The following is a 23,691-nucleotide window of genomic DNA, read 5'->3' on the forward strand; positions in this document are numbered from 1 at the left end:
ATGGGTCACCTTCAGTTGTGCAGAACAGATAGTATTGGGGAAGCTTGTGCAATTATGCGGTGATGTCCTGGAATAAGCACCGAGATTCGACCTCCACGGCCCGATTGCATCAGTCCCCCGCGGAAGGTGGGCCACAGCAGCCGTGTCACACAACAGCAGATTGGAAGATGACGTGAGTGTGTTTCGAAACATTTCAGTAGTCGGAAAATGAGCATGCACGAGGATTGCAATGGAGATGGTACCAATGACATGGCGAGATCTCGTTAATCTCGTGTCAGTAAGCGAGTACTATCTAAGCATACTCGATTTGTAGCAAATCAACTGCCGTCGCGAATTATATTTCCGCATGAAATACCCTCCGCATTTGCTGGCATCGGTACCGAATCATGTAGGGATCCGCCGGGCTGGTTCTACCATATAAGTAGGTGCTTAAGCGGTCAGCTTTCCAGGGACAACGGGGTTGCAAATGAAGCATACAATTTATCATTCGCGGATTATTGTACAGAGCCGCATCTCTATACAGGGTAGGGAAATATCCAATTTTGCGCATATATGGTACAGATCGAAATGCGATAGGGGTTTAGAGTTGCTGTTGAAAGCCTTGAGGCGAAGAAGCTCTACTTAGCATCTGCCGAGGAAATACGTGTGTGGCGGGGGCGGGAACGGGTAAATCCCCCAACGAACTCGTCATGATATTTCCGTATTGGGAACCTTTCCCAGAGAACACACAACCGATACTGGCGTTGCACTGCGACACTAGGTACAAGACTACGGTTCAATGGAATGCGCCATGGCGAGCTTACATCGAAAAGTTGCTCGTTCCTCCGCCTTCGTCCGTCTCTTTCTGACTGCCATACTGCCCTGGCGCTCGACTATAAAGTTTGATGACCTGACCTCGTTTCATCTCTGATAACGACATGAGCGATGAGGGATGTAGATATGAGTAGGATTGGGAGATTATTAGATGAAAAGCAAAGGTTGAGTTGATGCGTGGTTTGGTGTACCATTGCATGACGACTCCTTTTTCCAAGGGTTTCAGACAGGGAAGCCGCGGGTCCGCGGAAGCCAACGCTACCACATTCAGATTGGTCCTGAGGAACAATACGTGTGGCAACAGGCTATTTAGCTCAATTCTCATGCACTCTGGAAATGCTAATAATGCTTAGGGGGTTGTTTGAACAGTATGCTGTCAGCGCGGAAGTAGTATCGAAGAAGATTGCATCTTTGATTACATGTTTGCCCGGCTACCTGACTACCCTAACCGTGAGACTCTGACTAATCTCGCTGGGTTACATGCTCTGACTACCAGCTAGTCTAACTGTACTCTCTGTAAGGTATAATATAAGATGCTCCCATATTGCTCACGTCACCCAACGCTAGCTCAAAACGGAGATTCCACACATCATATGTAGCATCAACCAGATGAACTGCAGATATCCTGTGAGCTAACCAGAGTAAATATCTTCATACAGCAGAGGCTGAAATGGTTGCTCATTGACCATATGCTTGGTTTGAACAGTCGAATGAGTATCGACATACATTGCCGGGCAATGCTACTCGGTGATATCCTTCATCATGTAATCTGGCAAGCGAAGAGATCAGAAAACATAATCATTGGTCCGTGAATTGAAATAGGAGTGGTGAAAGCCTGATATCAATGATACTCCGAATGTGTTGAACAAATTATTCTTTCATTGTTCTTCGTCGCTGTGCACAAAAGGACAATGGTAACATACTAATCTCATTCTGCCTTGTTACAGCAAGTTTCAGTCATCTCGTTGTCTCTGTATTTGCATCTTAGACGTGAGCTACCACCCAACTGAATTGAATTCTCAAGGCTCACCTCACATATATCACTATATCCCAGGTGGTACTATTATACCCTCCTACATATATCTCGAACGTCTTGTATTTGCCTGTGCAAGCCATATCAAGTCAAGATGATGAGAAATGAATCAAACTGCTCTCTACATCAAAAACCGAAATGCACGTGTGGTATATAATTGAGGATGTGCAGTTAAAGATAGGACAATAAGGTGTTTTTACATAGATTAAGAGCTATTCAAGAGATACCTAGACGTTGTGGTAGTATTAAAACTATACAAAGGATCGAACTCGAGTATACAGGATATCCGCAGCACTGACAGGTGACAAGCGCGATTGGCAGCACTTAGGAGCACCATGCGTATCTCTGGCCAGTCGAAGTGGTGTAGGGAATGCATCCATGCCATCCAGTGCACGAGTTCTAAAGCCACGATCAGCATAATATTTATTAGATATATCAATGGAGGAGTAACGTACGGGTCGGCAGTAATGAGCCTCGGCGGGGTCTCCAGTGCCACAGCTCTGAAGCACGGGGTCGCAAAGCTATTAGAAAGCTTGTTAGAAAGTAGCAAGTAAACAATGTGTTTGGTGACACTCTTACCCAATCTTTGCGGCTCACAAGCTCAGGTGCGGTTGCTGCAGCCTTCGCCAGTGCATCTTCTGCGCTGGTGGCAATGTCACCGAGGTTTTCGGGGACGGGGTTGGCGTTGACGACGGCAGTAGCCAGAAGAATGGTGAAAATCGCGAAACGCATGGCGGTATATTTATCAAGCGTTTATTGGTGTAGAAAGAGTGACAAGAAGTTGGGTTATTAGGTGGTTAAGTGGTAGTGTGTATTTGCTTTGATGGGGGTAGATAAAGGAGAAGTGGCTGGACTTATGAAGTGGAGCGACCGCTACAATTTCCTTCTATCAAGATGTCCTGTGCTCGTATAATGGCAGCTGCTGTGGTTTCGCCGACGGTATTGTTTATTATGTTGTGCTTGGGGTTCCTTGGTTTTGCTGATCGCTCGGTGAAAAACATCATCACTTGTGGATATGTTAGGCTGTCTTTCTTGCCTGCACCTTTCCCATTTCTAAAAGACCTAAACCTGATTTATAAATAGTTCTATTCACATAGGTGACATTATCTGGTCGTGGGGCTAAGGGGCTGTGTAGTCAATTTAGCAATTGTTACTTCGGGATTAGAGTCAGAGTTTTATCCCTATAGTGAGGACTTGGATCATGAAATATTTAGGCAAGGGATATCCTAATTGGGAAAAGAAGTCTCGGACAGAAGTATACCTCCAGTGACCCAATTGTTGCAGACTAACAACAAAGCAGGCAAGCCAGTGCCTGCGCGTGAGTCTATTTGTTGTATCTTCCTGCTAGGCTGGTTCTTGAGATTGTAAATATGACCTCGCCTCAGCTTTTTCAAGAAAGAGCTATCTTCAATGCGTACATACAGAATGTTCACACTCACTCGCACAGGTCGCTAAACTTACCAGGATGGTAGGTGGTTGCGTAAGGAGTGAAGGTATGGCGGGATTTTGCCATTAGTCCGCATCAGGTTAGCGCGCTCTTGAACGCGCTTTCCTTCGCGTATATGACGCCCCCACAGCCCCCTCTCCACCTCTTCTCCATCACAATCAGCTCGCCGCCATCATACGCAACCCTCGCACATACACAGCTGGCCTCCACGATACGTATTTCTTCGACACCTACAGACTGCGACCCCCCAGCGCACACACACCCAGTCAGCCGTTGATACATTGTCGTCTTTGCCTTCTCGTAGCCAGGCCTCAATACACCATCCTTGCGAATCTCACAAGGCCTTCGATCGCGGTTTGCACAGTTTCGTCAGCTTAGCTCACGTGCTGGCTTTCGGCTTTCATAGGGGTGCTGTTCAGACTGGCGCGAGTTGTGTGGACACGGCGTGGTCAGCGGTTCACGAGGTGGCTGGGAGAGCTTCCGCGACAGAGTCAGGGCTGCTCATTGCCAACTGTGCAATCAAAGCCCGGGTGGGTGGGTTCCTCTTCCCTACGACATTTTAGAGCAAGAGGGGTATCGCTTTTTCTATGTGAGTCTTGTTAGAGTATAGTACAGTTAATAAACAATGATCTACAACCTCGTCCGCAAAAGCGGCATTCCAGTACTGGCTTCTCTCGCGTCTGGTGGTGCATCACAATGGCCATGTTGCTTAACCATCAAATATCTCGAGGCTCGCATGCAAGCCACTATCTCTCTGCAATACTCACTGCCCATCCAAGGATTTGACGATAAGCAAACCTTCACCCTCCTCTACAATGCTGACAATCTGGTGCCCGGCAACACTTCGGTCCAGCCCTCACCCATCAGCCTTCCACAGGACCGGCTGCATGATATTGCTCGGCAGGGAAACGCCCATTTGAAAACATTGACTTTAACCCTCAAGGCACCTTGCCCTGTCTGGTGCCCTCAATCCCCCGGCCCAATGTTGCCCAAGGAGGGGTTCGGCACCGCCTTTGCTCAGTTCGTTAAACTCGCCAGTGCAACTCAAATATATATCTTGTTTGATTGGAACTGGCTACACAAGGACCACTACGCTCGATTCGATCACTTAATCCAACGTCCGGGAGAGCTGACTGGGATACCGGTGGATCCGTCTTCGGCAAGACATTTCAGGCTAGCAGACTGGTCCATCTTGGGCCCAGCAGATGATGTCGCGTCCGATGCCCCTCCCCCGTATATCGAATCGTCTAAGAAACGTCCAAGACAAGGTAAGTCTGTCATTGTTTAGACCCTCTTTCGACTTGTCATTAAGATGTACGTTCAGTCACAACCAGCCCATCACCTGAACCATCTATAAAGCGCGCGCTGCTTTCACCTACATCATGTCTGTTATCATCACCGACTGAAAAGGCGTCGGCGGTATCGGTGTTAACACCGAGCCCCAAACTACGTTCGCCCTCTCCCATCACCAGCGCGCCTGATTTTCAAGATGTACTCAAGAACACACTGGAAACGATGCTTCCGCAAATGCTCCAGGCGATACTACCAGATATGCTCCCTCGTGTGCTTGCCGCTCCTTGTTCATCATCACCTTCAACATCATTCTCTCGGTCATCTCCAAAGCCAAAGCCAAGGCCAAAACTAATATCCTCACTCGGCAACTTGCTGAATGCCCACGCAACCGCTCGCCTCGAAGCTCAACTTGAAGAAATATATGCTCAGACACTCGAAGATGCATCGCAACTTCGCAGCGCGGCTGATGACGAGTTTCACGAGCTACTCGAGGAGCAGAAACTTGATGTGGCCATGATCAAGGAAGACAGCATCATGGATCTCAACCGTGTGTTTGACGACAAGCTGGCTGAGTTTAAGGAGAGCACGGTGGACATGGTGGATGAGATGGAGAAACGCGTCGAGTTGGTTTATGCGGATGTTTGCGAGAGGTTGGATGAGCTGGTGAGCAAGAAGGTCGAGTTTGCAAGTCGGCGAGGAGACGTTGAGAAGATTAAGGACTCTCCCGGTGTCACACAACCAAGAGATATACAAGATCGAGGCCGACGGGCAGTTTCATTGCCATTATGAAGACAGGGAAAAGTTGCAAGGTTCACAGCTCTGATATTGATGCATAAACTGCGCCATGTTATATACCCAGCGCTTATGAATGCTATCATGTATCATCGAATTCGCCCATTTGTATGCGTAGAGCTTCTTGCTCCCAAAAGTCCGCAAGCTGCTCTGCACCCCGCCGTCCACCGAATCGAACCTCGCCATTGTTCATGTCACCTTCAGCCCCATCCATGAGACGCTGGAAACAATCTTTGAACTTTGGATCGTTGAAGTGGGCATATGGATGATCTGGATTAAGCCAGGCACTGCACAGGTAGCAAAAGTGCGTCTTGCACTGAGCGCATGTGATGTGATTGCATCCGTACTTTGATATGTGTTAGCAGAGGGCGCTGTAGGCGCAAGGAAGTATAGGTTACTTACAGACTTCTGGCAAGGCACAGAGCAATACGGACATGGTGTTGTGTTCCTTGCGATGAAGTTGAGTGATGCCTGGTCCTCCTCGGTGAGCTGAGTAGCATCTCGAGGCTCACAGCGTACAAAGTCTCCATGCCACGAAGCCAGACAGACAACGCAAAAGGCAAGATTGCAGTCTTCACAGACTTGCAGCCTCTCCATGCCCCTCACGCCCACGCGCCGTTTTTCAGGCCCAGTGTCGGCGCTTATTGAGACCTCTGAAGTGTCGTCGGGTTCCGAGTCTGAGTCGTCCATTTGACCGACATCGGTAATTTTGGGGTATTTGTCCGTACGCATGGCACCCTGGCACCAGGATCGAGGACAGAAGACAATGGTCGGGTCGGATTCAATCTTCTTCTTTCGCTTTAGCTTCGCGTAGCGTTCGACCTGGCTACGTGATATGGGTATTTGTAGCAGTTCCTTTGGTGACAAGAGTCGATCCTTCTTTTTGGCGCTACTACCGCACTCGGTGGACATGCACTTGACATTGTGGACATGGCCCTCGTTGATACAATTGTTGTAGTAGTCCTGTAGACAGGCGATGCAGAAGACGTGACTACAGCGAGCCATACGATAACAGGCGGAACCCTTCTTGGGTTCCAAGCACACTTGACAGTCGAAAGTTTCCTTGTCGAATAGTTCTTTCTTCATATGCCGAGCATAGTCTACCATGTGCTTTTGAATGCTCGCGGGAAGGGTGAGCCCTTGCAGACCAAAAGCAGTCTCGGCCTGCTCCTGCAAGGAACTGATATAAGCAAACAAGACGGTATCTCCTCCATAATCATGCCATAGCGATTGCGCCTCAGCGGATAGTGCAGCCTGGATGTTCCCGGGTAACCATGATGGCGAAGTTGAGGGTTTTACAACAGGTGGAACCTGGGCGGGGTATCCTTCTGGTAAGGAAATATCGAGGCGCAAGGGCGGGAGGTAGGCAAGTCGCTCGACATGCTGCGAAGGCTCGAAGGTCGTGGGAATGGGCTTGGTCGGGGCGATGAGCAGTTGGAGAGTGGCTTGGTAGGGATTGTTTTCTTGAATGACTAGCTCTGGATAGATTGACTGCAGGGTGGCGAGCTCTTCGGCGCGCTCATTGTATGAAGTGGCTTCGGCCATGTGGGTGGCGTTGGACGGGTTGGTGTCGCGGGCGCGGGGGGAGAAGGGTGGGCTGATATAGCGAATGGGTGGCGGCGGAGGCGGCGGCAGCTATCGATAGCGCATAAAGGAAAAAGAGGCCTTGAAGAGGCCCATGGTGAAGGGGGATAAGAAGGGACAGGTCTCAGATACTAGATGCATCTATAGGCAGGAGAGTCAATTGTCAGTGAGAGCCGCGACGGGCGGGGCGTGGCGTACCTTGCCCGCGCCGCGCCAAGTCTTGAAGGGCGTCGCCAGGCATGTGCATGCGCCACCATCATCCAGCGTCTGTCGTCATTACTCTCATTGTCGCTGCATTATGGACGGCCCTCCGCTTGCCTCGCTCTCCCTCACCCATGTGTACTATGTTGGTGCATCCACACAGCCACTGCCCGCACACTGCTGACGCTTGTAGAACCCGGCCGACCGCGTCTCGTGGGTGTGCGCATGGCTGGCTCTCGTCCCTCAGGCCCTGTGCGTCGTCTATGCGACCCTGATATGGTCGAACCGCGAGATTGAGATATTCCTCATGTTTGCCGGCCAAATGACGTGCGAGGCCCTGAATTGGGTGCTCAAGAGATATATCAAGGAAGAGCGACCAAGGCGTATGGCCACCCAACTCTAGTCCATCAACCCAAATAGCACCCTGTACTAACGGCTACACAACTAGAAATGCATAACAAAGGCTATGGAATGCCCTCCTCACATGCCCAGTTTGTCTCCTTCTTCTCCGTCACCCTCGCCCTCTTCCTCATCTTCCGTCACGTCCCGCATCCTACCGAAACCCACACTCCCTTCTCCTTGGGCGGCCGCATCATTCTTTCACTCCTCGCCTTGCTTGGCGCCGCTGCTGTAGCCGTCAGTCGTATATACTTGAGCTACCACACCCCCAAGCAGGTCATTGTTGGCTGTGCCGCCGGCGCCACTTTTGCTCTGGCCTGGTTCGCATTCACAACCTACCTGCGGAGAGCAGGTTGGATTGAGTGGGCACTCGATACGTGGCTTTTGAGGATGCTCCGTGTCAGAGACCTCGTCATTCAGGAGGACTTGGTAGATTCTGGCTGGGCGCGGTGGGAGGACAGGAGAAAGCGACAGCTGTTCCAGACTCAAGCAAAGAAGGCTAGGTGATTCTTGATGCTTCATCATTCTCCTCGAGACAAGATGTTCCTCCATCAAGCTGCCGTCATCCAGATACCATTTTACCCGTGTAATACCAATTTGACAATCGCCGCCAGCCTCCAGGTCCCCTGGCAGGCTCGGCTCTTGCGCATTCCCAAGACTCTTTACCAATCTCTAGTCGCCGTATCTTGTACGCATCGTCTTACTAACCCTATAGTCTCTGTGTTGCTATGCAGTAGCGAATCTGTGTCTAGCCCCTTTACGCACAAGAACCTTGAGCATCAGGGCTTTGTTTGGACCAAGTGTCTGTCAAGCATCCAATCTTGCTTACAGTTCCGGCTACAAAAACGGCGAGTGGACTGATAATCCTGCTGTGAAAAAAATTTCAAGTCGAACTGAGGCCTCAAGTCATATGTGTCTACCTTGGGCGAACAAGTTTCGGCAGAATTCATCGATGTAGCTGGAGTGTCCCTGAACAAGCGGCTCGCACTCTCTGCTACAGCCGTGGCAGAAGTAGTGGTGGTTTTGCCGAGCCAACTTGTTCCTTGACCTCGCCAGCAGAGGACTGTCCTGGCATTTCCTTGCCCAATAACGTCAAAGCCATCTTTACTTGTCTTGGCGGTAGGAGCATTGGGATCTTCCCTCCAAATTTCAATTCCATCGAATATGTTCAAGCCTCTGGCAATCCTAGCCACACGTAGCGCTTGCTCAATATCAGCGACTTCCAGCAGCACCACTTTAGCCTCCACATCTCGTGCAACATCGAGCAGACGCGGATAGAACACATCGCCTTGTTGTGTGTCTGTGTGTTTGTCCTTGGATGGTGGCACCAGTGCAAGCTTTGGTTCGAAATTACGCACTGAGCGCGTTGTAGTCTTCCAAAAGGCAGAGGGTGAGATGTAGGGTGGGTTGGAAATGACTATGTCCCAGTAAACCGGCTGCGAAGCATAGTTGAGGGCTGCCTTTAACGGAAGGGCTTGTCCGTATCCATCCACGAACGGGTCAATCAGTACGTCGGCTTTTAGAAATTGAGTTTGCCCGTTGACCTGGAGTTGTCGGTCCTTGAATAGCCTTTGTAGGTTGTGTTTAGCCAGAGATAGTGCTTTGTCACACACGTCGACGCCGAGAAGGCGCAAGTTAATGTCGCTGCGTGCAGACAATAATTCATGTTGAAAGAGAAGGGGAATGCAGCCGGTACCAGTACAGAGATCAAGAAGACGCAATTCTGGTGGAAGATTCTTCGAGTTGCGAAGAAGACTAACAAGATGCGTGACTGAAGCCGCTGTGTCTGGTCTGGTGCAGAAATCAGTCAAAGCCGTTAGGACTGTAAACTTCTCATACCTTGGAATCAGTACGCCAGGCTCGCATCTTATCTCCAAATCCCCAAAGTGTTCTGTGCCCAGTATATACTGGAGTGGCTTTCCTCGTGATCTTTCGTGAACCAATTGGCGCAGCAAAGCTCTCTTGGCCCACTTGTCCGGCCTGGCGCGTCGTGTTTGGCCAACTGCCTCGACGTGTTCGCGCAGCCATCGCAACTCGTTCTGCGCAGCCTGCAGGTCACGGCAAGGTGCGAGAAGAGCGGGAAGAAGAGAATCTATCGCACGCGCCTTGCGGATGAGTGACGTTGATATGCGCGGCATGGTCTAAGAGAGTGTACTTATGGTGGGGTGGGAGGGACCAGCCTCCCTTCCTACCTCTTGTGCCTCAATCCTCACCCTCAAACATCATGCCATGTAATCAAGCTTTGATTTCCCCGCTCAACCACCGGCCGACCCACAACCCCCAACGCCACTATTGCCGTACCCCATACTTTCCAAGCCTATCTTGACTCGATTCCCTTGCCGAACGGAATGTTAATACCGAGTTTCGTTGTCATGAGCAGCCACGTTTCTTGGCTGCTTCATCCGGTTGAATACTTCCAGACCTCGGGCATCAAAGTGGAAAACCCTCTATTTTGTTGGCATGCAAAGCATACATGGCCACATTGAACAGCTACATCACTCTGCAACTGAGATAACAAAGTCAATATTGCTCTCAACTAAGCATACAATACAAAAATCAAGGATCTACGCATAATCTATCCATACTGCAGCCATCCTCTTACATCCACTCCTCTCAACGTCTAGATGACATGCATTGCCTAGTGTTCCCCTCTATTGGCTGTACTCGAGCGGAGAGTATTCGCCTTGTGGGGTTGTGTAACTCAGGTGCCCTGCGGAGCATGCCTTGGCAATACAATGCCGGCAGATGGGTAAATCGTTGTGCATTCATCCCAGTCTGGGCAAATGATCTTCAACGTATAAGGCAACCAAATGTTTCCTCAATTATGCACTGCTGAATCTGCTGGCACGGTCTCACATCACTTCATCACATCCGTTACCATGTCCGACAGTCATGGATACACATGGCGCGACCATACGCGCTTGTTCATCGCCTGTGGCGTTGTTATCTTGAGCCCGTTTCAGTACGGATTCGACTTTGGCATGATTGGAGGGTTGCAAGCAATGGTTGGATTCTTAGAGGTACATGATTGTTAGAGAATGTCTGCCAGAGAATTTGTCCTTGACCGTCCGTCTAGGTTTTTGGTTACCGTACAAACAAGACGCCTACAGGATGGAATATCAAGACAGAGAGACAACAGCTCATCTCCTCACTCATGACGCTCGGGGCTTTTATCAGCTCCGCTACTGCTGGCGTCCCTTCTACTCGCTTCGGTCGCCGTATGTGCCTCGCTCTAGCATGCGTCATTTGTTGCATCGCCAATGTCTTGATGATGGCCACTGAAAACATTGGGGCGCTCTATACCGGACGTCTGATCATTGGTTTGGCGAATGGCTACTTTATGACTTTCTCGCAACTATACCTGCAGGAGAGTAGCACAGCTGAACTGCGCGGCGTGTTTCTCACTGGCTTCAACTTCTTTGTTTCATTCGGAACACTGATTGGAACCATTGTCGACTGGGGGACGGCAAAACGCCCAGACAAGTCCGCCTACCTCATTCCCCTTGGACTCATATACATCTTTCCGCTTATCATCCTCTGTACCGTATGGTTCATCCCAGAGAGTCCCAGATGGCTCATCCTGCAGGGACGCTTTGAAGAAGGCGTCAAGGCACTCGAGTGGCTCCGTCCAAAGCGCCATGATTCCCGCGCAGAGGCCTCCGCAATTCTTGCAGCAATCGAAAAGGAAAAAGAGACAAGCTCTGGCATAGGATGGGTCGACATGTTCAGCAACCCCGTCGACCGGCGCCGTACCTTTCTCGCAGTCTTTGCCGTCCTCCTTCAAGCAGCCTCAGGTTCCATGTTCATCATCGGTAAGCATTCGTAAACAAGAAGCCTCAATTATACATAGAATCCCCATACTGAAGACCCCCCAGCATACAAAGCATACTTCCTCCAAATGGCCAAAGTCACTGATCCCTTCGCAATGTCCAACGTCCTCTCCGCCATCAGCATAATCGCCTTCATCGCAAACTCGCTCATCGTCGTACGCTACGGAAACCGCAGAGTCCTTCTCATGACAGGCCTCCTCATCTGTGGCATGCTGCAACTCATCATCGCAGTCGTATACCACAAGGCACCTAACGCAAAGGCCACAGGCAAAGTCACCGTCGGGCTAACCGCTATATACATGTTCAGCTACAACGGCATGATATCAACATACGCATGGTTATCCGGTGGTGAACTGCCCACCCAACGCCTCCGGTCGCACACCTTCGGTCTAGCTGCCAGTGCCGGGTTCGTCGGTGCATGGCTCACTACGTTCACAGCCCCGTACTTTATCAATCCCGCCGCCATGAATTGGGGACCCAGGTACGGATTCATCTGGGCACCTTCATGCGCGATTGCGGCAACGTGGGTGTTTTTCTTCCTGCCCGAAGTTAAGAATCGCACGCTGGAGGAGATTGACGAGATGTTCGAGACTAGGCTGAGCGCAAGGCAGTTTGCAAAGTATAGGTGTGTGGGGATTGCGAGGGAGGAGGAGGATGGGAAGACGAGGAGTAGTGAAGAGGTGGAGAAAGAGATTAATGTTTTGCAGAGTGAGAAGGTTGCTGTTGAGACTGCTGTGTCGAGGGATTAGATGGGTTGTTGTTGGATGGAAGGAACGGGGAAGGAATAGAGGATAACGCGGTATTACCGCTCTTCATCATATAGTCAAGGCACAATATCACGTACCATCGCTGTACTATCTACAAACAGAATAACCAAAAATTCTACCAGACCTGATGCGCACGCATAGTCCAACCGGACTAATCTGAAACACATACTTATCACAACATATCACCACCCTAACACACCTCACCCAACTATCCTCTCAATAACATACCGTCCACTCGCCTCCTTCCTCTGCACCACCTTGCGAATCCCCAACCCCCACCCCTGCGTCCCCTTCTCACCCACAAGACTCATCTCAACCTCGCACTCGCGCCTCTCCTTGGACAACTCGACAACCTTGCCTTTCGGCTTACTCGCCTGCAGCAACGGCGTGTTAAGCGCAATATTAATAATCTGTGGCCTCGTCACGGGAGTCAAGGGGTGCATTCTCGTTTTGGGCGTTTTACTGCCGTGAACGGTGGATGTGGCTGCGCGCTGGAGGTGCGAGTAGATGATGTAGCCTGGCATTTTTGCGGGCGGTGTGCGTGCGAGGAGGGAGGAGGGGTGTAGGAATACATATTTAGAATGGGGATCGTCGTCGGTGCGGTCGGTTTGCGAGGAGAACAAGGTTACGTAGGGGACGTCGATTGCGGTTTTTGGTTTCCGGGGTAGATCTGGGGGGATAGGGGCGAGGTCTGCGCGCATGGCGATTTGGTCGATGAAGCCTGCTGCGCAGATTTGGGTGAGGATGTTGATGTTGCGTTCGGATGGGGCTGGGAGTTTGGGGTCGTAGCCGCTGATTGCGGTGGGTCGGTGGGCGCGGACGATGTTGGTGAGTTGGTGGCGGAGTTGGCTGGCTTCGTTCATGGCTTTGGCGTTGAGGAACATGTCTTCGCAGAATCTTTGCGAGTTGGGCTCGTAGGCGTAGGCGCAGATTGCATTGCTGAGCTTGATGCAGTCGCTTTGCTTTGCATTGATGCTCATCTTCGCCTGCGCCGCGTTGTAGGCTCTCCGTAGTCGTGAGCGCTCTTCGGCTTCGATGTTGTCTTGCTCGGTGCGAGTAGCATCTGGATCCTTGGTTGGTTCCCGCAGTCCGAGTTTGTTCTCTGGTATGATGAGTTCTGGCACTGACAAGGCGGCCACCAATGCGATAGTCTCGGCTACGAGATTCTGCGCAACACCCATTGCGACCATACGAGCGAATCGTGGGTTGAGGGGGTACAAAGAAAGCTCATGGCCAAGTTTAGTGACTTTTCCATCGATTGAAAGTGCGCCCAAGTAAGAAAGTAGGTTCTCTGCCTTTTGTAGGCTTCCACGATCCGGTGGTGTTGGGAATGGGAAGTTGACAACAGGAGCACCCATGCTCTTCAGCTGTAGCACCACGCCCTCTAGCGGTGTTCTTGATATTTCCGGCGCAGCATACTCTTCGAAATCACGCTCGAATACTGCGGAGGAGTACAAGCGGTAACAGTGACCAGGTCCAGTACGACCCGCACGACCAGAACGCTGGTTTGCACTGGCCTTGCTGATCCAACCGACTTCAAAGCTTTGTACCCCAGTAACAGGATCATACTTCTTTTCTTTTGCCCTTCCACAGTCAAAGACGTAGCGTATGCCAGGTATTGTCAAACTGGTCTCGGCAACGTTCGTGGCGAGAACGATGAGACGAGAGCCATCTGGGGGTGATTCGAAGACGCGTAGTTGTTGATTGGTAGGTAACTGTGAATAAAGCGGCAGAACGTGAACATTCATGACGGTTTCTTCAGGCTTCTCATCTTCGATCTCGAATTCTTTGTCGTCATCGTCGTCAAGGCCCATTATTATCGAACCTTCAGAGTCTGAACCATCATCGTCTTCGTAGTCTTTTGACTTGGTTGGCGCGCCCAGTTCAATGTCCTCGACTTCCAACGGTGTTTCTGCTGGAGAAACAACAACCTTGCCGGCTTTGATCTCTTTGCCCTGAGTAGATGGGAAAGCTTGCTTCAATTGCTTCGCTAACTGCGAAATCTCGTTTTGACCGGTAAGAAAGACGAGCATACCGCCCTTGGGCAACTTTCGGTGGCCCCTACACACTTTTCGGTACATTTCCTCAACGTAGTCTCGTTGAGTACGACGCGCGAAGTGGTTCACAACGGTATATTGGCGACCTTCGGCCTTGATGAGTGGTGGAGGTTCGCTTCTAAACAAGCGCTTGTTTTCTGTGAAATCCGATATGCGTAGAGTAGCCGACATTATGATCAGTTTCAGGGGCTTGTTTTTGGGATCATCTTTCACCATCTGAGCTCGGAGATCAACTATTCTGCTGAGCATGCCGATGAGAATGTCGGTATTGACGCTACGCTCGTGGGCCTCGTCAATCACAATTGCGGAGTACTTTGTCAGGACGAAGTCCTGAGTTATCTCTCGTAGCAAGACACCATCAGTCATGAACTTGATAGCAGTTTTAGCGCTTGTGGTTGTATCAAAGCGGATCTGATACGCCACTTTAGAACCTTGATCTCCAAGCTCATCACCAACACGTTTTGCCATGCTGACAGCGGCTACACGGCGTGGTTGAGTGACCCCGATCATGCCCGGCGTTGGTCCGTCGGCTGCTCCATAGCCTGACTCAAGAAGAAATTGTGGTACTTGAGTAGTTTTACCGCTACCAGTGGAACCCCAAACTACCACTACGTCGTTGTTGTGTATCGCCTCCATGATCTTTTGTTCTTCAGCAACAATCGGTAACTGCATTCTCGACTCTTGTATCTCGGGCGATCGATCGACGTTTACACTGAATGCTTTGCGAGTAGCATCAGTCTTCGTTTTCGTTTCGAGTTCAGGAGGTAGAGGATCCTGCTCGAGGGCTCGAGGTTTGAAGTTCGCTGGGGTGGGCGCGAAAGAGAGTTGGTTAGTCGGAGTGAAGCCTACTTGTTCGTTTCTTTGCTGCGTTGCCCAAGCCTTGAAGGCTGATGTTCTTTCCTTCTTTGCAAGCTTTTTGTCTTCATCCAGACTGGTGTCGCTTTCGTCGCTTTCGTCTTCGGAGTCCTCTTCTGATCCGCTTTGCTCTGATCCCGAAGAATCACCTTCCTCGGAATCGGAGCCTTCATCTTCAGACTCCGCGCTGGAGGTCGCTGAATCGTCTTCGTCCATTTGACTGTCGTCCTCCTCGGCTGAGCTAAAACCCTCCCATTCTACTTCTTCTTCTTCAATTGCAACTGGTTTAGTAGTTTGGCCCTTGCGACGCTTTCGGACTTGTATTACTGGCTTGCCTGAATCATCCAGTTCCAGAGGCCTCTTCAACCCACTTCCAAAAAGACCGTTTGTCTGTTGTGGTACTGCAGGGAGCTCGGGCGTGGACTGGCGGGTGTCGGTTTCCGGTTCGGATGGCGACGGTGACTGCGCGCGTTCTCGTGATACTTCGTTCTCATGTGCTGATTTTGCTGCGGCCTGCCGCGCAGTGGATTTGGGTACGGAGTGCGATACAGGGGCTGGTACCTGCTCTGCTTCATCTGAACTGTCGTCCTCAATATCTCTAACTTCGCGCTCCTCCAGTAACAATTCCTGGTTTTTGTCCACATCTATCCCAGCCCGGCTTTCGGCCAGCGCACGCCTCAAAGCTTCTCTCTTTGTATCTGCTCCTCGGCCAAGCTTCTTTGAACTCTGGAATAAGGTAGTGTCGACTTTCTGGGCGGCAAGCTTTTTCAGCAGCTCAAGGCTTTCTTCTTTCTTGAGTTTGGTATCCTAGGTGGGTTAGTCGTGCTTGTAAGTGCGAAGCAACTGGGGCGCAAGGTGACATACAATGTATTTTTCGAGGCGCTTTTTCTTTTTGTTAGACATTTTGCCCTGCGCTTCGCGCGTGAGCTCTTCCTTCAGCGCTGCCTTTTTCGCATTGCGTTCCTGTTGCTCAACAGGCAATATCTCAGCCGTGTTGGCATCATCGACGCCATTGCTTGGGTCGGCAGCATTTTTGCGACGGGCAAGGACCTTGTGCTTTCGCTGCCGGGGCACAAACTTGGGCATACTGGGCGGGTGATGGCGGCGAAGTCTGCTCGCATGCGCCCGAAATAATTTTGGCGGGGATCAGACGCTAGCGTCGACTCTCCGCATCACTCCCGCGGCCAGTAACAGACGACGCATTCAGGTGGGCCAACTCTTCTTCTCGCCATCACCCCACTTCAGCACGACACACCTCATAGCAATATGCCAGCAACAGTCAATTCAGATGACTACGTTGTGACACCAGCGGCCTATCCCGCGCACACCAAGACAGCGACTGTAGCCATAAATGGGTTGGAAACGACGGCAACGGCCGTCAGCTTTGCCGACAAGATACTCATCACAGTTACGCAGCAAGGCCGACTAGCGCATTGGGTATAAAAAGAAACGTTGTACTATACTAGAGCAATATCCACTAACTACAACAATGCAGGTACACGTTCCACTCGATATCACAGCGACGGATGCATCAATAACATCCAATTCCTACCTCGAGCGCGAGGAGGAGGATCCAAGTTCGGATCTCTTGCCTATGCACCAACTAACGGCTACAACTATACTGGGCGGCACTATACCAGAACTTGACACGCTTGGGCAGACGCTTGCAACCCAAGTCGCTAGCGCAATCAAGCAACGTGACGAACGAGAGTCAAGGATGGTTGTATTGGGCATGGGTTTAGATAAGAGTATGGTTGGGAGGGGAGCTTTCAGCGAGCTGGTTGGACTGGTCCTGGGAATAATATGAGGTGTTGTATATTTTGAGCTGCTCTGGTCTGGACGAGTAGTCCTGACAATGCTCGATGTGATTTCTATGATATCCCTGAAGCGAATCGCTTCTCTGCCAAAACCCGGGTATGTCCTTGGCAATGATCCTTTAAATTCCTGCCTCATAACTGTCTTCCCACATGTGCGCCATTCCCATGCTAATCCAATTGTAGTTCCGCAACGCCGCCCAATGCAAAGCATGCGCAACCTAGACGCTATACGTTGTCGCGCAGCTTGTTGATCAGCAAATCTACCGATTCCATGTCGTTGGCATCCAACTTTTCTTTAGGCTTGAGTTCGGCGGGCACATGCTCCAGAGCAGCATCGAGTCCAGCCTGGAAATTTCGGACCGACGAGGACAGGGCAAAAATGGCCTTTTTGCGGACTTTCTTGTCAGCATCTGAAGTGGCCATCCGAACCAATGTGGGAATAGCGCCGACAACAAGAAGCTGCAGCATATTAGTATTGTGCAAATTGGGTTGTGCATCAAGGTCCACTTACTCGCTCTTGCGTCCTGATATTGTTTTGTACAGCAGTGCCGCAGCACCATGCAGCGTAGAATCTCAGTTCGGATTCTTTGTTCTCTAGTTGCTGGACAAGTGGCATCCACAGGCCCAAGCTCTCGATGTTGTTCGCATTGTCCAGGTTCTCGATGAGCTGCTCGAAGTTGTCGAATGCGGTCGTCCTGTGCTCGAGTTCTGCTTCCTCATTCTGGATGACTTGCATGCTCTCTTGCATGAGTTGGGCGTCTGATGGGCCTGACATGCCGGTGACGAGGCGTTGCAGGGCCTCGACATCGATCTGGGCGGGCCGCTGGTCTGCAGCGGCTCCGTCGGTGCGCGAGGCTTCGGAATTTTGGATGCCCCACTTGAGGAGGTTGTTTAGTCCGGGGTCGTTCATGATGCTGGATGTGTGTGTGTGTGTGTGTGAAATTGGGGTGGAGGTGTCTGGGTGGAGGAGGGCTGGGGTTTGGCTGTGGGCTATGGTGTTGAAATAATTTTGGCGGGACAATGACGCTGATCACGGCGGGGGGCGTTGCGATGGGGCCAGCAGCTTCGGGCGGCTTCGATGGACTGCAGCAGTCGAGCAGCACCCCTGCACGGCGCGGTGCGTGTCGCGAGACTCTTTGATACGTCGTGCCATGTGTGTATGCGCTCTTGCAAGACTGCCTGGCATCACGATGGGCATTTGCAGTGATGCAATGGCACGCACGATCGCTGAGGGGGCTGCGCGGCGGCGTCTGCTCGTTTGGCCAGGTACGCAGGTGGGCGGACTGGGCCGACCCACCATACCCCTCATTGCACGTGACGTCCGGATGGGGGCTAGGCGGGGGGCAGGGCGACAGAGGGCGGCGAGAGGACGAGTTGGCGGTGAGCAAGCCGCGGATGGCGGATGGCGGATGGCGGAGGAATGGCAACACTACAGCAATGCAAGCTGGCTGGGTGGCTGGGGGCTGCTGAGTGTGCCATGCCCAACTCGGGCGTGCATTACCAGCACAATGCCGTCGAGAACACGTAGTGCGTAGTGGAGAGTCGATATGCTCGCCCTGCGCCAAGCCCTTTGCAGCGCTGCCTGGCGGTCTGGTACAGTTGACGTGCGTGGACAACACCTCCCGTTTGCTGTGGCGGAACGGCTTGCGTGTGCTGCTCGCTGCTGCTACCCGCCTCCAAAAGCATCAATTGTGCAGCCTAGAGTTGACGGGCGCCGTCTATAAGTTGGCCGCCGTACTGCTCGCCCACGCTGGCCACTCAGTCAGTAGAATTATACACAATCCCCCTTTGGGACCAGTCCGCCCGTGCAAAGCTCTCCTTCGCTCCTGTGCTCCTGCCACCCCGCTAAATCTGGGCAAGGCCGACCCGCTTATTTAGCACACCCAGTTCTTGCCTCGCGCACAAGAACCTCACCCTCAACACCGCCGCCGAACTTGTAAGCTCCCCCGACTGTCCGCGTCCTCTCTGCTGCTGGCCCCGTAGCTGCTCTCCCAACTTCCTCTACTAACTCTCAATTGCTCCAGCGACGCTACACCCACACCCTTTCACAGCTCTACGTTTACTCTAATCTCACCCTAATCAGTCAATCATCATGGAGGGTAAGCAGCCTGAACCCCTACCTCCCTGCCCGATGCCCATCCCCAATGACCGTGCCATCTATCTCAATGAACTCTGCTAACATCTCTCTCCCCCTACAGAGGAAGTCGCAGCTCTCGTCATCGACAATGGGTGAGTTGGCATCCCAGACACCCAACACCTGCCATCCCTGCTGTGGAGGGGCTTTCCCTTGTGCTCAGCGCCCAAGCACTCGACAAAGCCACCCATCACCACCTCCACAGCAGCGCGCAAGGTTACAGCTACACAAATGGGCTCGAGCTGACATTCTACAGTTCGGGTATGTGCAAGGCCGGTTTCGCCGGTGATGATGCGCCCCGAGCAGTCTTCCGTAAGTACCTCGATCCACAGCTTACTCCCCAACAGCTGCATCGAGAGCGTCACGCTGTGGCCTCTGGGTGTAGTATGGTGTGAAAACTCGATTCTGACAGCTTTGCAGCTTCCATTGTCGGCCGACCGCGTCACCATGGGTACGACCAACCTCCCCGTGTCCATCTCCCCCTCATACGCAAGCTGACAAAGACGCCAGTATCATGATTGGTATGGGCCAGAAGGACTCATATGTCGGTGATGAGGCACAGTCAAAGCGTGGTATCCTGACTCTGCGATACCCCATTGAGCACGGTGTCGTTACCAACTGGGATGACATGGAGAAGATTTGGCACCACACCTTCTACAACGAGCTCCGTGTCGCACCTGAAGAGCACCCCGTCCTCCTCACCGAGGCTCCCATCAACCCCAAGTCCAACCGTGAGAAGATGACACAGATCGTTTTCGAGACTTTCAATGCTCCCGCTTTCTACGTCTCTATCCAGGCCGTCCTGTCTCTGTACGCCTCTGGACGTACCACTGGTATCGTTCTCGACTCCGGTGACGGTGTCACTCACGTTGTCCCCATCTATGAGGGTTTCGCCCTTCCCCACGCCATCTCCCGTGTCGACATGGCTGGTCGTGACTTGACCGACTACCTCATGAAGATCTTGGCTGAGCGCGGTTACACCTTCTCCACCACTGCCGAGCGAGAAATCGTCCGTGACATCAAGGAGAAGCTCTGCTACGTCGCTCTCGACTTCGAGCAGGAGATCCAGACTGCTAGCCAGTCGTCCAGCTTGGAGAAGTCCTACGAGCTTCCTGACGGTCAGGTCATCACTATTGGAAACGAGCGTTTCCGTGCTCCTGAAGCTCTCTTCCAGCCTTCCGTCTTGGGTCTTGAAAGCGGCGGTATCCACGTCACCACTTTCAACTCCATCATGAAGTGCGATGTCGACGTCAGGAAAGACCTGTACGGCAACATTGTCATGGTACGTGAAACTGCATACGATCACGACAATAAGTAGCTAACAAAAGAAACTAGTCTGGTGGTACCACCATGTACCCCGGTATCTCCGACCGCATGCAGAAGGAAATCACCGCCCTCGCCCCATCCTCGATGAAGGTCAAGATCATCGCTCCTCCCGAGCGCAAGTACTCCGTCTGGATCGGTGGTTCCATTCTTGCTTCGCTCTCCACCTTCCAGCAGATGTGGATCTCAAAGCAGGAGTACGACGAGAGCGGTCCCTCCATCGTCCACCGCAAGTGCTTCTAAGGTATGAATCACCGCATCCTCAAACAATTTCATTCACTAACGTCTTGCCAGCGTGTTCCTGCGTACGGTTCTCGAGATCATGACAAGCCTACAGGCGGAGACATCTGCGTTTTGGCGCACTGTCATTCCTGGGTTTCACACATGGCGGTTGTCCACAAAATAGCACAGCGGGTCAATGGTTGGGTGTTTGAGTTATGGAGCAGCTTGGGCTCACACATGAAGTGTAGTGCGGATCTTAAGGTTGTAGCTTAGAGCCTATGAACACTTTCGTATCCCTTACAGATGGATAGCGCTCAAGTGATGTTTGTGATATGCTCCAATGAGCCTACGGGCATGATGACATTTCCCAAGGTAACCGCATTTGACATGACATGCCTGTGGAGACTGCCTGTCAAGAGTCTGACATGTTGCGGTGTACATAGTTTACCCAAGATGGGCAGGAGCTGTTCCGACGTGGTTTGGTTTGGTGACTTTTGATGTTCATCGCGGCGCTAGCAGGGATACGCAGCTTTTTCGAACCGTTAGTCGATTACCAAGCAACGCGTTGCTTCACAAAGAGCTTAAATGCGCCCTGTCATATTCAGTATGTCCCCGCCTGTGAGCTTACTGCCTTGTGCAAAGCCATCTTCTCACTGCCTGGTCCTGCGTGCTAACCTGTCGTACTCTAGAATAGGACGTCTGAACTATCGCTGCATCATTCAGCCTTCTTCCAATCAATAGACTATTTACCAAGCTTTATCTACACTCGACACGCGTCTGAACTATGTCGCCACCACCTAGCATACACAGTAGACCACCATCTAACAACACTGCTGACGAAAACACACCCCTCTTATCATATGTGGAACCTGCGCCTATAGTAGAGAGCTCAGATGTTTCGGACCAACCCTATGAGAATGAAGGCATTGAGAACAGGAATCAGGATGAACACCGACCACTTCCAAAGTTACAAGTCCTTCTATTGTGTTACGCGGGCTGTCTAGGGCCTATTGCTTTCTTCTCAATCATTCCTTATATCAATTTCATGATTGAGAAAGTTGGCGGTGTCGACAAGGAGGATGTCGGTTTCTATTCTGGGCTGATTGAAAGTCTTTTCAGTGCAATTCAGATGTGTGTCATGATCCTATGGGGCAAGGTAGGAGGTCCAAGACTAGCTGATGCAAGATAATGTCCCCGCTGACCCAGTTTCCAGGCTTCTGATCGTTATGGGAGAAAGCCAGTACTGGTTATATCTTTGTTTGGAATGACCATTGCTACGTTCCTATTTGGTCTAAGTCAATCTATATGGCAGATGGCGTTGTTCAGATGTTTTTCTGGCGTCTTTGCTGGCACTGTTGTTACTATTCGTGCCATGCTATCTGAGAACAGCACCAAGCACACACAAGCTCGCGCCTTTAGCTTTTTTGCATTCTCCAACAATATGGGCATCTTTCTAGGCCCGCTGATTGGTAAGTGACAAAGAGATTAGCACACGCTCATCATGTGCTAAGGAGACGACTACAGGTGGCGGACTCGAGCGACCAGCTGACAAGTTTCCCTCGACTTTTGGCAAGATGCAGTTCTGGCACGACTATCCTTACGCGTTGCCAAACATCGTCATTGCGGCAGTTGGCTTATCTGCCGGCATTGCTACCCTGCTGTTTGTAAAGGAAACGCTACATACTCATGGTGATGCGAAGAACTCAAAGCCCAGCATGTCGACTCGGGAGCTACTCAATTACCCCGGTGTCGCGCGTGTCCTTCTTATCTACAATTATGTGATGCTTCTGGCGTACACTTTTACCGCCGTGTTTCCGCTAGCCCAATACACACCCGTGGACATGGGCGGCCTTGGCTTCTCATCAGGTCTAATCGCCATATTCACGGGGCTAAACGGGGTATCTCAAGCCATTTGGCTACTACTAGTCTTCCCGATACTGCACAAGCGTTTTGGTACTGGTCGTTTGCTTTGGCTATGCGGGCTAGCCTGGCCTGTTCTTTTCGTCTCCATTCCGATTTACAACCTCTTTCTGCGATATGGAAAGCCTATTCTTTTCTGGGCTACTGGACCGCCTATGCTGGCATTTTTCAGTGGCGTTTCCATGGCGTTCAGTGAGTACCCCCGTATGCTACTATTCGATCTTCGTCACTAATGCACATATTAGCCTCTGTACAACTTGCACTCAACGACATTTCACCCTCGCCTGAGACCCTTGGGACTCTGAACGCTATTGCAATTGCGTTCCAGTGTGCTCTTCGATCCGTTGCTCCTGCCGTGGCAAGTAGTATATACGCTATCAGTGTCAAGTACAATCTCCTATGGGGTCAGCTATTTTGGCTTACTCAGGTTGTTTTGGTATTGGGGTTGTACGCGTTGTTGCCATTGCTTCCAGCCAAGGTCAGAGGTGCTCCGAAACCTAAACTTGACAACGGCAATTCATAGTGTTTCTGGGAGTATAAAAGCGGGAGATCACTGCTCCTTCATGTGCAATCGTAGGAGTCTATATCATTATGAGGGGGGTAAAGTGGTAGTGTATGATATTAGTGGGCTGATTACATCGGACCTGCGACAGTCGTCACTTTAGAGTAGTCATCAATTTAGAATAGAGATCTGTTTGGAAAATGAAAGATGAGATTCAATCATTCTCAATCGGTGAAATGGCTACCTTGTAATGCTGAAAACGAGTCTTATTGTCCTACATCGTCGTTCTCCCAACATATTTTTGTCATCATCATAACAGTCTCCTAACCAGCCCCTTATCATCTAGAGCATAAAAATCATTCTTCACTTCCCAATTCTTACCTGCATACATATCCCCTCTTCCCTCTCTATATGCTTCATCACAACACAAACCAACAATCGCGACCTCGAACTCTCATTACACCACTCGACACACTACTTTCTCTACCTCAGCCCCCAAAATCATTGCCATTCTCACAGAAACTACTGCCCGAATCCTACCCGGTATCTGCCGATATCCTACTTCTCTACCTCATCAAACGCCCACAAACATCAATTGCATATCCGGCCAGTACCAGGACTTTCCACCGTCATATCTGGTATTCATTCCACAACCATCGATTAGGCGGATAAAAAAAACTCCAGTATCAGCGATTAGCATCG

The 23,691-nt window shown here is 51.2% G+C and overlaps 11 protein-coding genes across 11 annotated transcripts; 6 read left to right on the forward strand and 5 right to left on the reverse strand.

Moving 5' to 3' along the window:
• Positions 1-2,170: 2,170 nt before the first annotated feature.
• On the reverse strand, positions 2,171-2,578 carry COCMIDRAFT_36587 (uncharacterized protein; the record flags this gene model as incomplete). Its single annotated transcript, XM_007689583.1, has 3 exons — positions 2,171-2,245; positions 2,302-2,367; positions 2,426-2,578. 3 exons carry the CDS (start codon positions 2,576-2,578, stop codon positions 2,171-2,173), a joined length of 294 nt encoding a protein of 97 aa, XP_007687773.1.
• Positions 2,579-3,918: 1,340 nt separating this feature from the next.
• Positions 3,919-5,375, forward strand: COCMIDRAFT_94888 (uncharacterized protein; the record flags this gene model as incomplete). The annotated part of the gene is made up of 2 exons (XM_007689598.1): positions 3,919-4,561; positions 4,618-5,375. 2 exons carry the CDS (start codon positions 3,919-3,921, stop codon positions 5,373-5,375), a joined length of 1,401 nt encoding a protein of 466 aa, XP_007687788.1.
• An 85-nt stretch (positions 5,376-5,460) lies between these two features.
• Positions 5,461-6,923, reverse strand: COCMIDRAFT_94838 (uncharacterized protein; the record flags this gene model as incomplete). Its single annotated transcript, XM_007689599.1, has 2 exons — positions 5,461-5,724; positions 5,781-6,923. The coding sequence occupies 2 exons, from the start codon at positions 6,921-6,923 to the stop codon at positions 5,461-5,463; spliced, it is 1,407 nt and encodes a 468-aa protein (XP_007687789.1).
• A 337-nt stretch (positions 6,924-7,260) lies between these two features.
• Positions 7,261-8,069, forward strand: COCMIDRAFT_94782 (uncharacterized protein; the record flags this gene model as incomplete). The annotated part of the gene is made up of 3 exons (XM_007689600.1): positions 7,261-7,308; positions 7,357-7,546; positions 7,612-8,069. The coding sequence occupies 3 exons, from the start codon at positions 7,261-7,263 to the stop codon at positions 8,067-8,069; spliced, it is 696 nt and encodes a 231-aa protein (XP_007687790.1).
• Positions 8,070-8,341: 272 nt separating this feature from the next.
• Positions 8,342-9,700, reverse strand: COCMIDRAFT_5123 (uncharacterized protein; the record flags this gene model as incomplete). Its single annotated transcript, XM_007689562.1, has 1 exon — positions 8,342-9,700. One exon carries the CDS (start codon positions 9,698-9,700, stop codon positions 8,342-8,344), a length of 1,359 nt encoding a protein of 452 aa, XP_007687752.1.
• Positions 9,701-10,441: 741 nt separating this feature from the next.
• COCMIDRAFT_94784 (uncharacterized protein) lies at positions 10,442-12,141 on the forward strand (the record flags this gene model as incomplete). Its single annotated transcript, XM_007689601.1, has 3 exons — positions 10,442-10,582; positions 10,639-11,374; positions 11,438-12,141. 3 exons carry the CDS (start codon positions 10,442-10,444, stop codon positions 12,139-12,141), a joined length of 1,581 nt encoding a protein of 526 aa, XP_007687791.1.
• Positions 12,142-12,359: 218 nt separating this feature from the next.
• Positions 12,360-16,157, reverse strand: COCMIDRAFT_5125 (uncharacterized protein; the record flags this gene model as incomplete). The annotated part of the gene is made up of 2 exons (XM_007689563.1): positions 12,360-15,878; positions 15,936-16,157. 2 exons carry the CDS (start codon positions 16,155-16,157, stop codon positions 12,360-12,362), a joined length of 3,741 nt encoding a protein of 1,246 aa, XP_007687753.1.
• Positions 16,158-16,337: 180 nt separating this feature from the next.
• On the forward strand, positions 16,338-16,878 carry COCMIDRAFT_36594 (uncharacterized protein; the record flags this gene model as incomplete). Its single annotated transcript, XM_007689584.1, has 2 exons — positions 16,338-16,508; positions 16,567-16,878. The coding sequence occupies 2 exons, from the start codon at positions 16,338-16,340 to the stop codon at positions 16,876-16,878; spliced, it is 483 nt and encodes a 160-aa protein (XP_007687774.1).
• Positions 16,879-17,113: 235 nt separating this feature from the next.
• Positions 17,114-17,798, reverse strand: COCMIDRAFT_36595 (uncharacterized protein; the record flags this gene model as incomplete). The annotated part of the gene is made up of 2 exons (XM_007689585.1): positions 17,114-17,347; positions 17,400-17,798. 2 exons carry the CDS (start codon positions 17,796-17,798, stop codon positions 17,114-17,116), a joined length of 633 nt encoding a protein of 210 aa, XP_007687775.1.
• A 1,182-nt stretch (positions 17,799-18,980) lies between these two features.
• COCMIDRAFT_36596 (uncharacterized protein) lies at positions 18,981-20,588 on the forward strand (the record flags this gene model as incomplete). Its single annotated transcript, XM_007689586.1, has 6 exons — positions 18,981-18,987; positions 19,087-19,117; positions 19,279-19,334; positions 19,443-19,473; positions 19,533-20,304; positions 20,358-20,588. 6 exons carry the CDS (start codon positions 18,981-18,983, stop codon positions 20,586-20,588), a joined length of 1,128 nt encoding a protein of 375 aa, XP_007687776.1.
• A 763-nt stretch (positions 20,589-21,351) lies between these two features.
• On the forward strand, positions 21,352-23,010 carry COCMIDRAFT_26152 (uncharacterized protein; the record flags this gene model as incomplete). Its single annotated transcript, XM_007689573.1, has 4 exons — positions 21,352-21,723; positions 21,781-22,036; positions 22,092-22,679; positions 22,733-23,010. 4 exons carry the CDS (start codon positions 21,352-21,354, stop codon positions 23,008-23,010), a joined length of 1,494 nt encoding a protein of 497 aa, XP_007687763.1.
• Positions 23,011-23,691: the final 681 nt, after the last annotated feature.

This window comes from Bipolaris oryzae (genome assembly GCF_000523455.1).
Source record: "Bipolaris oryzae ATCC 44560 unplaced genomic scaffold scaffold_61, whole genome shotgun sequence".
Taxonomy (NCBI): Eukaryota; Fungi; Ascomycota; class Dothideomycetes; order Pleosporales; family Pleosporaceae; genus Bipolaris; species Bipolaris oryzae.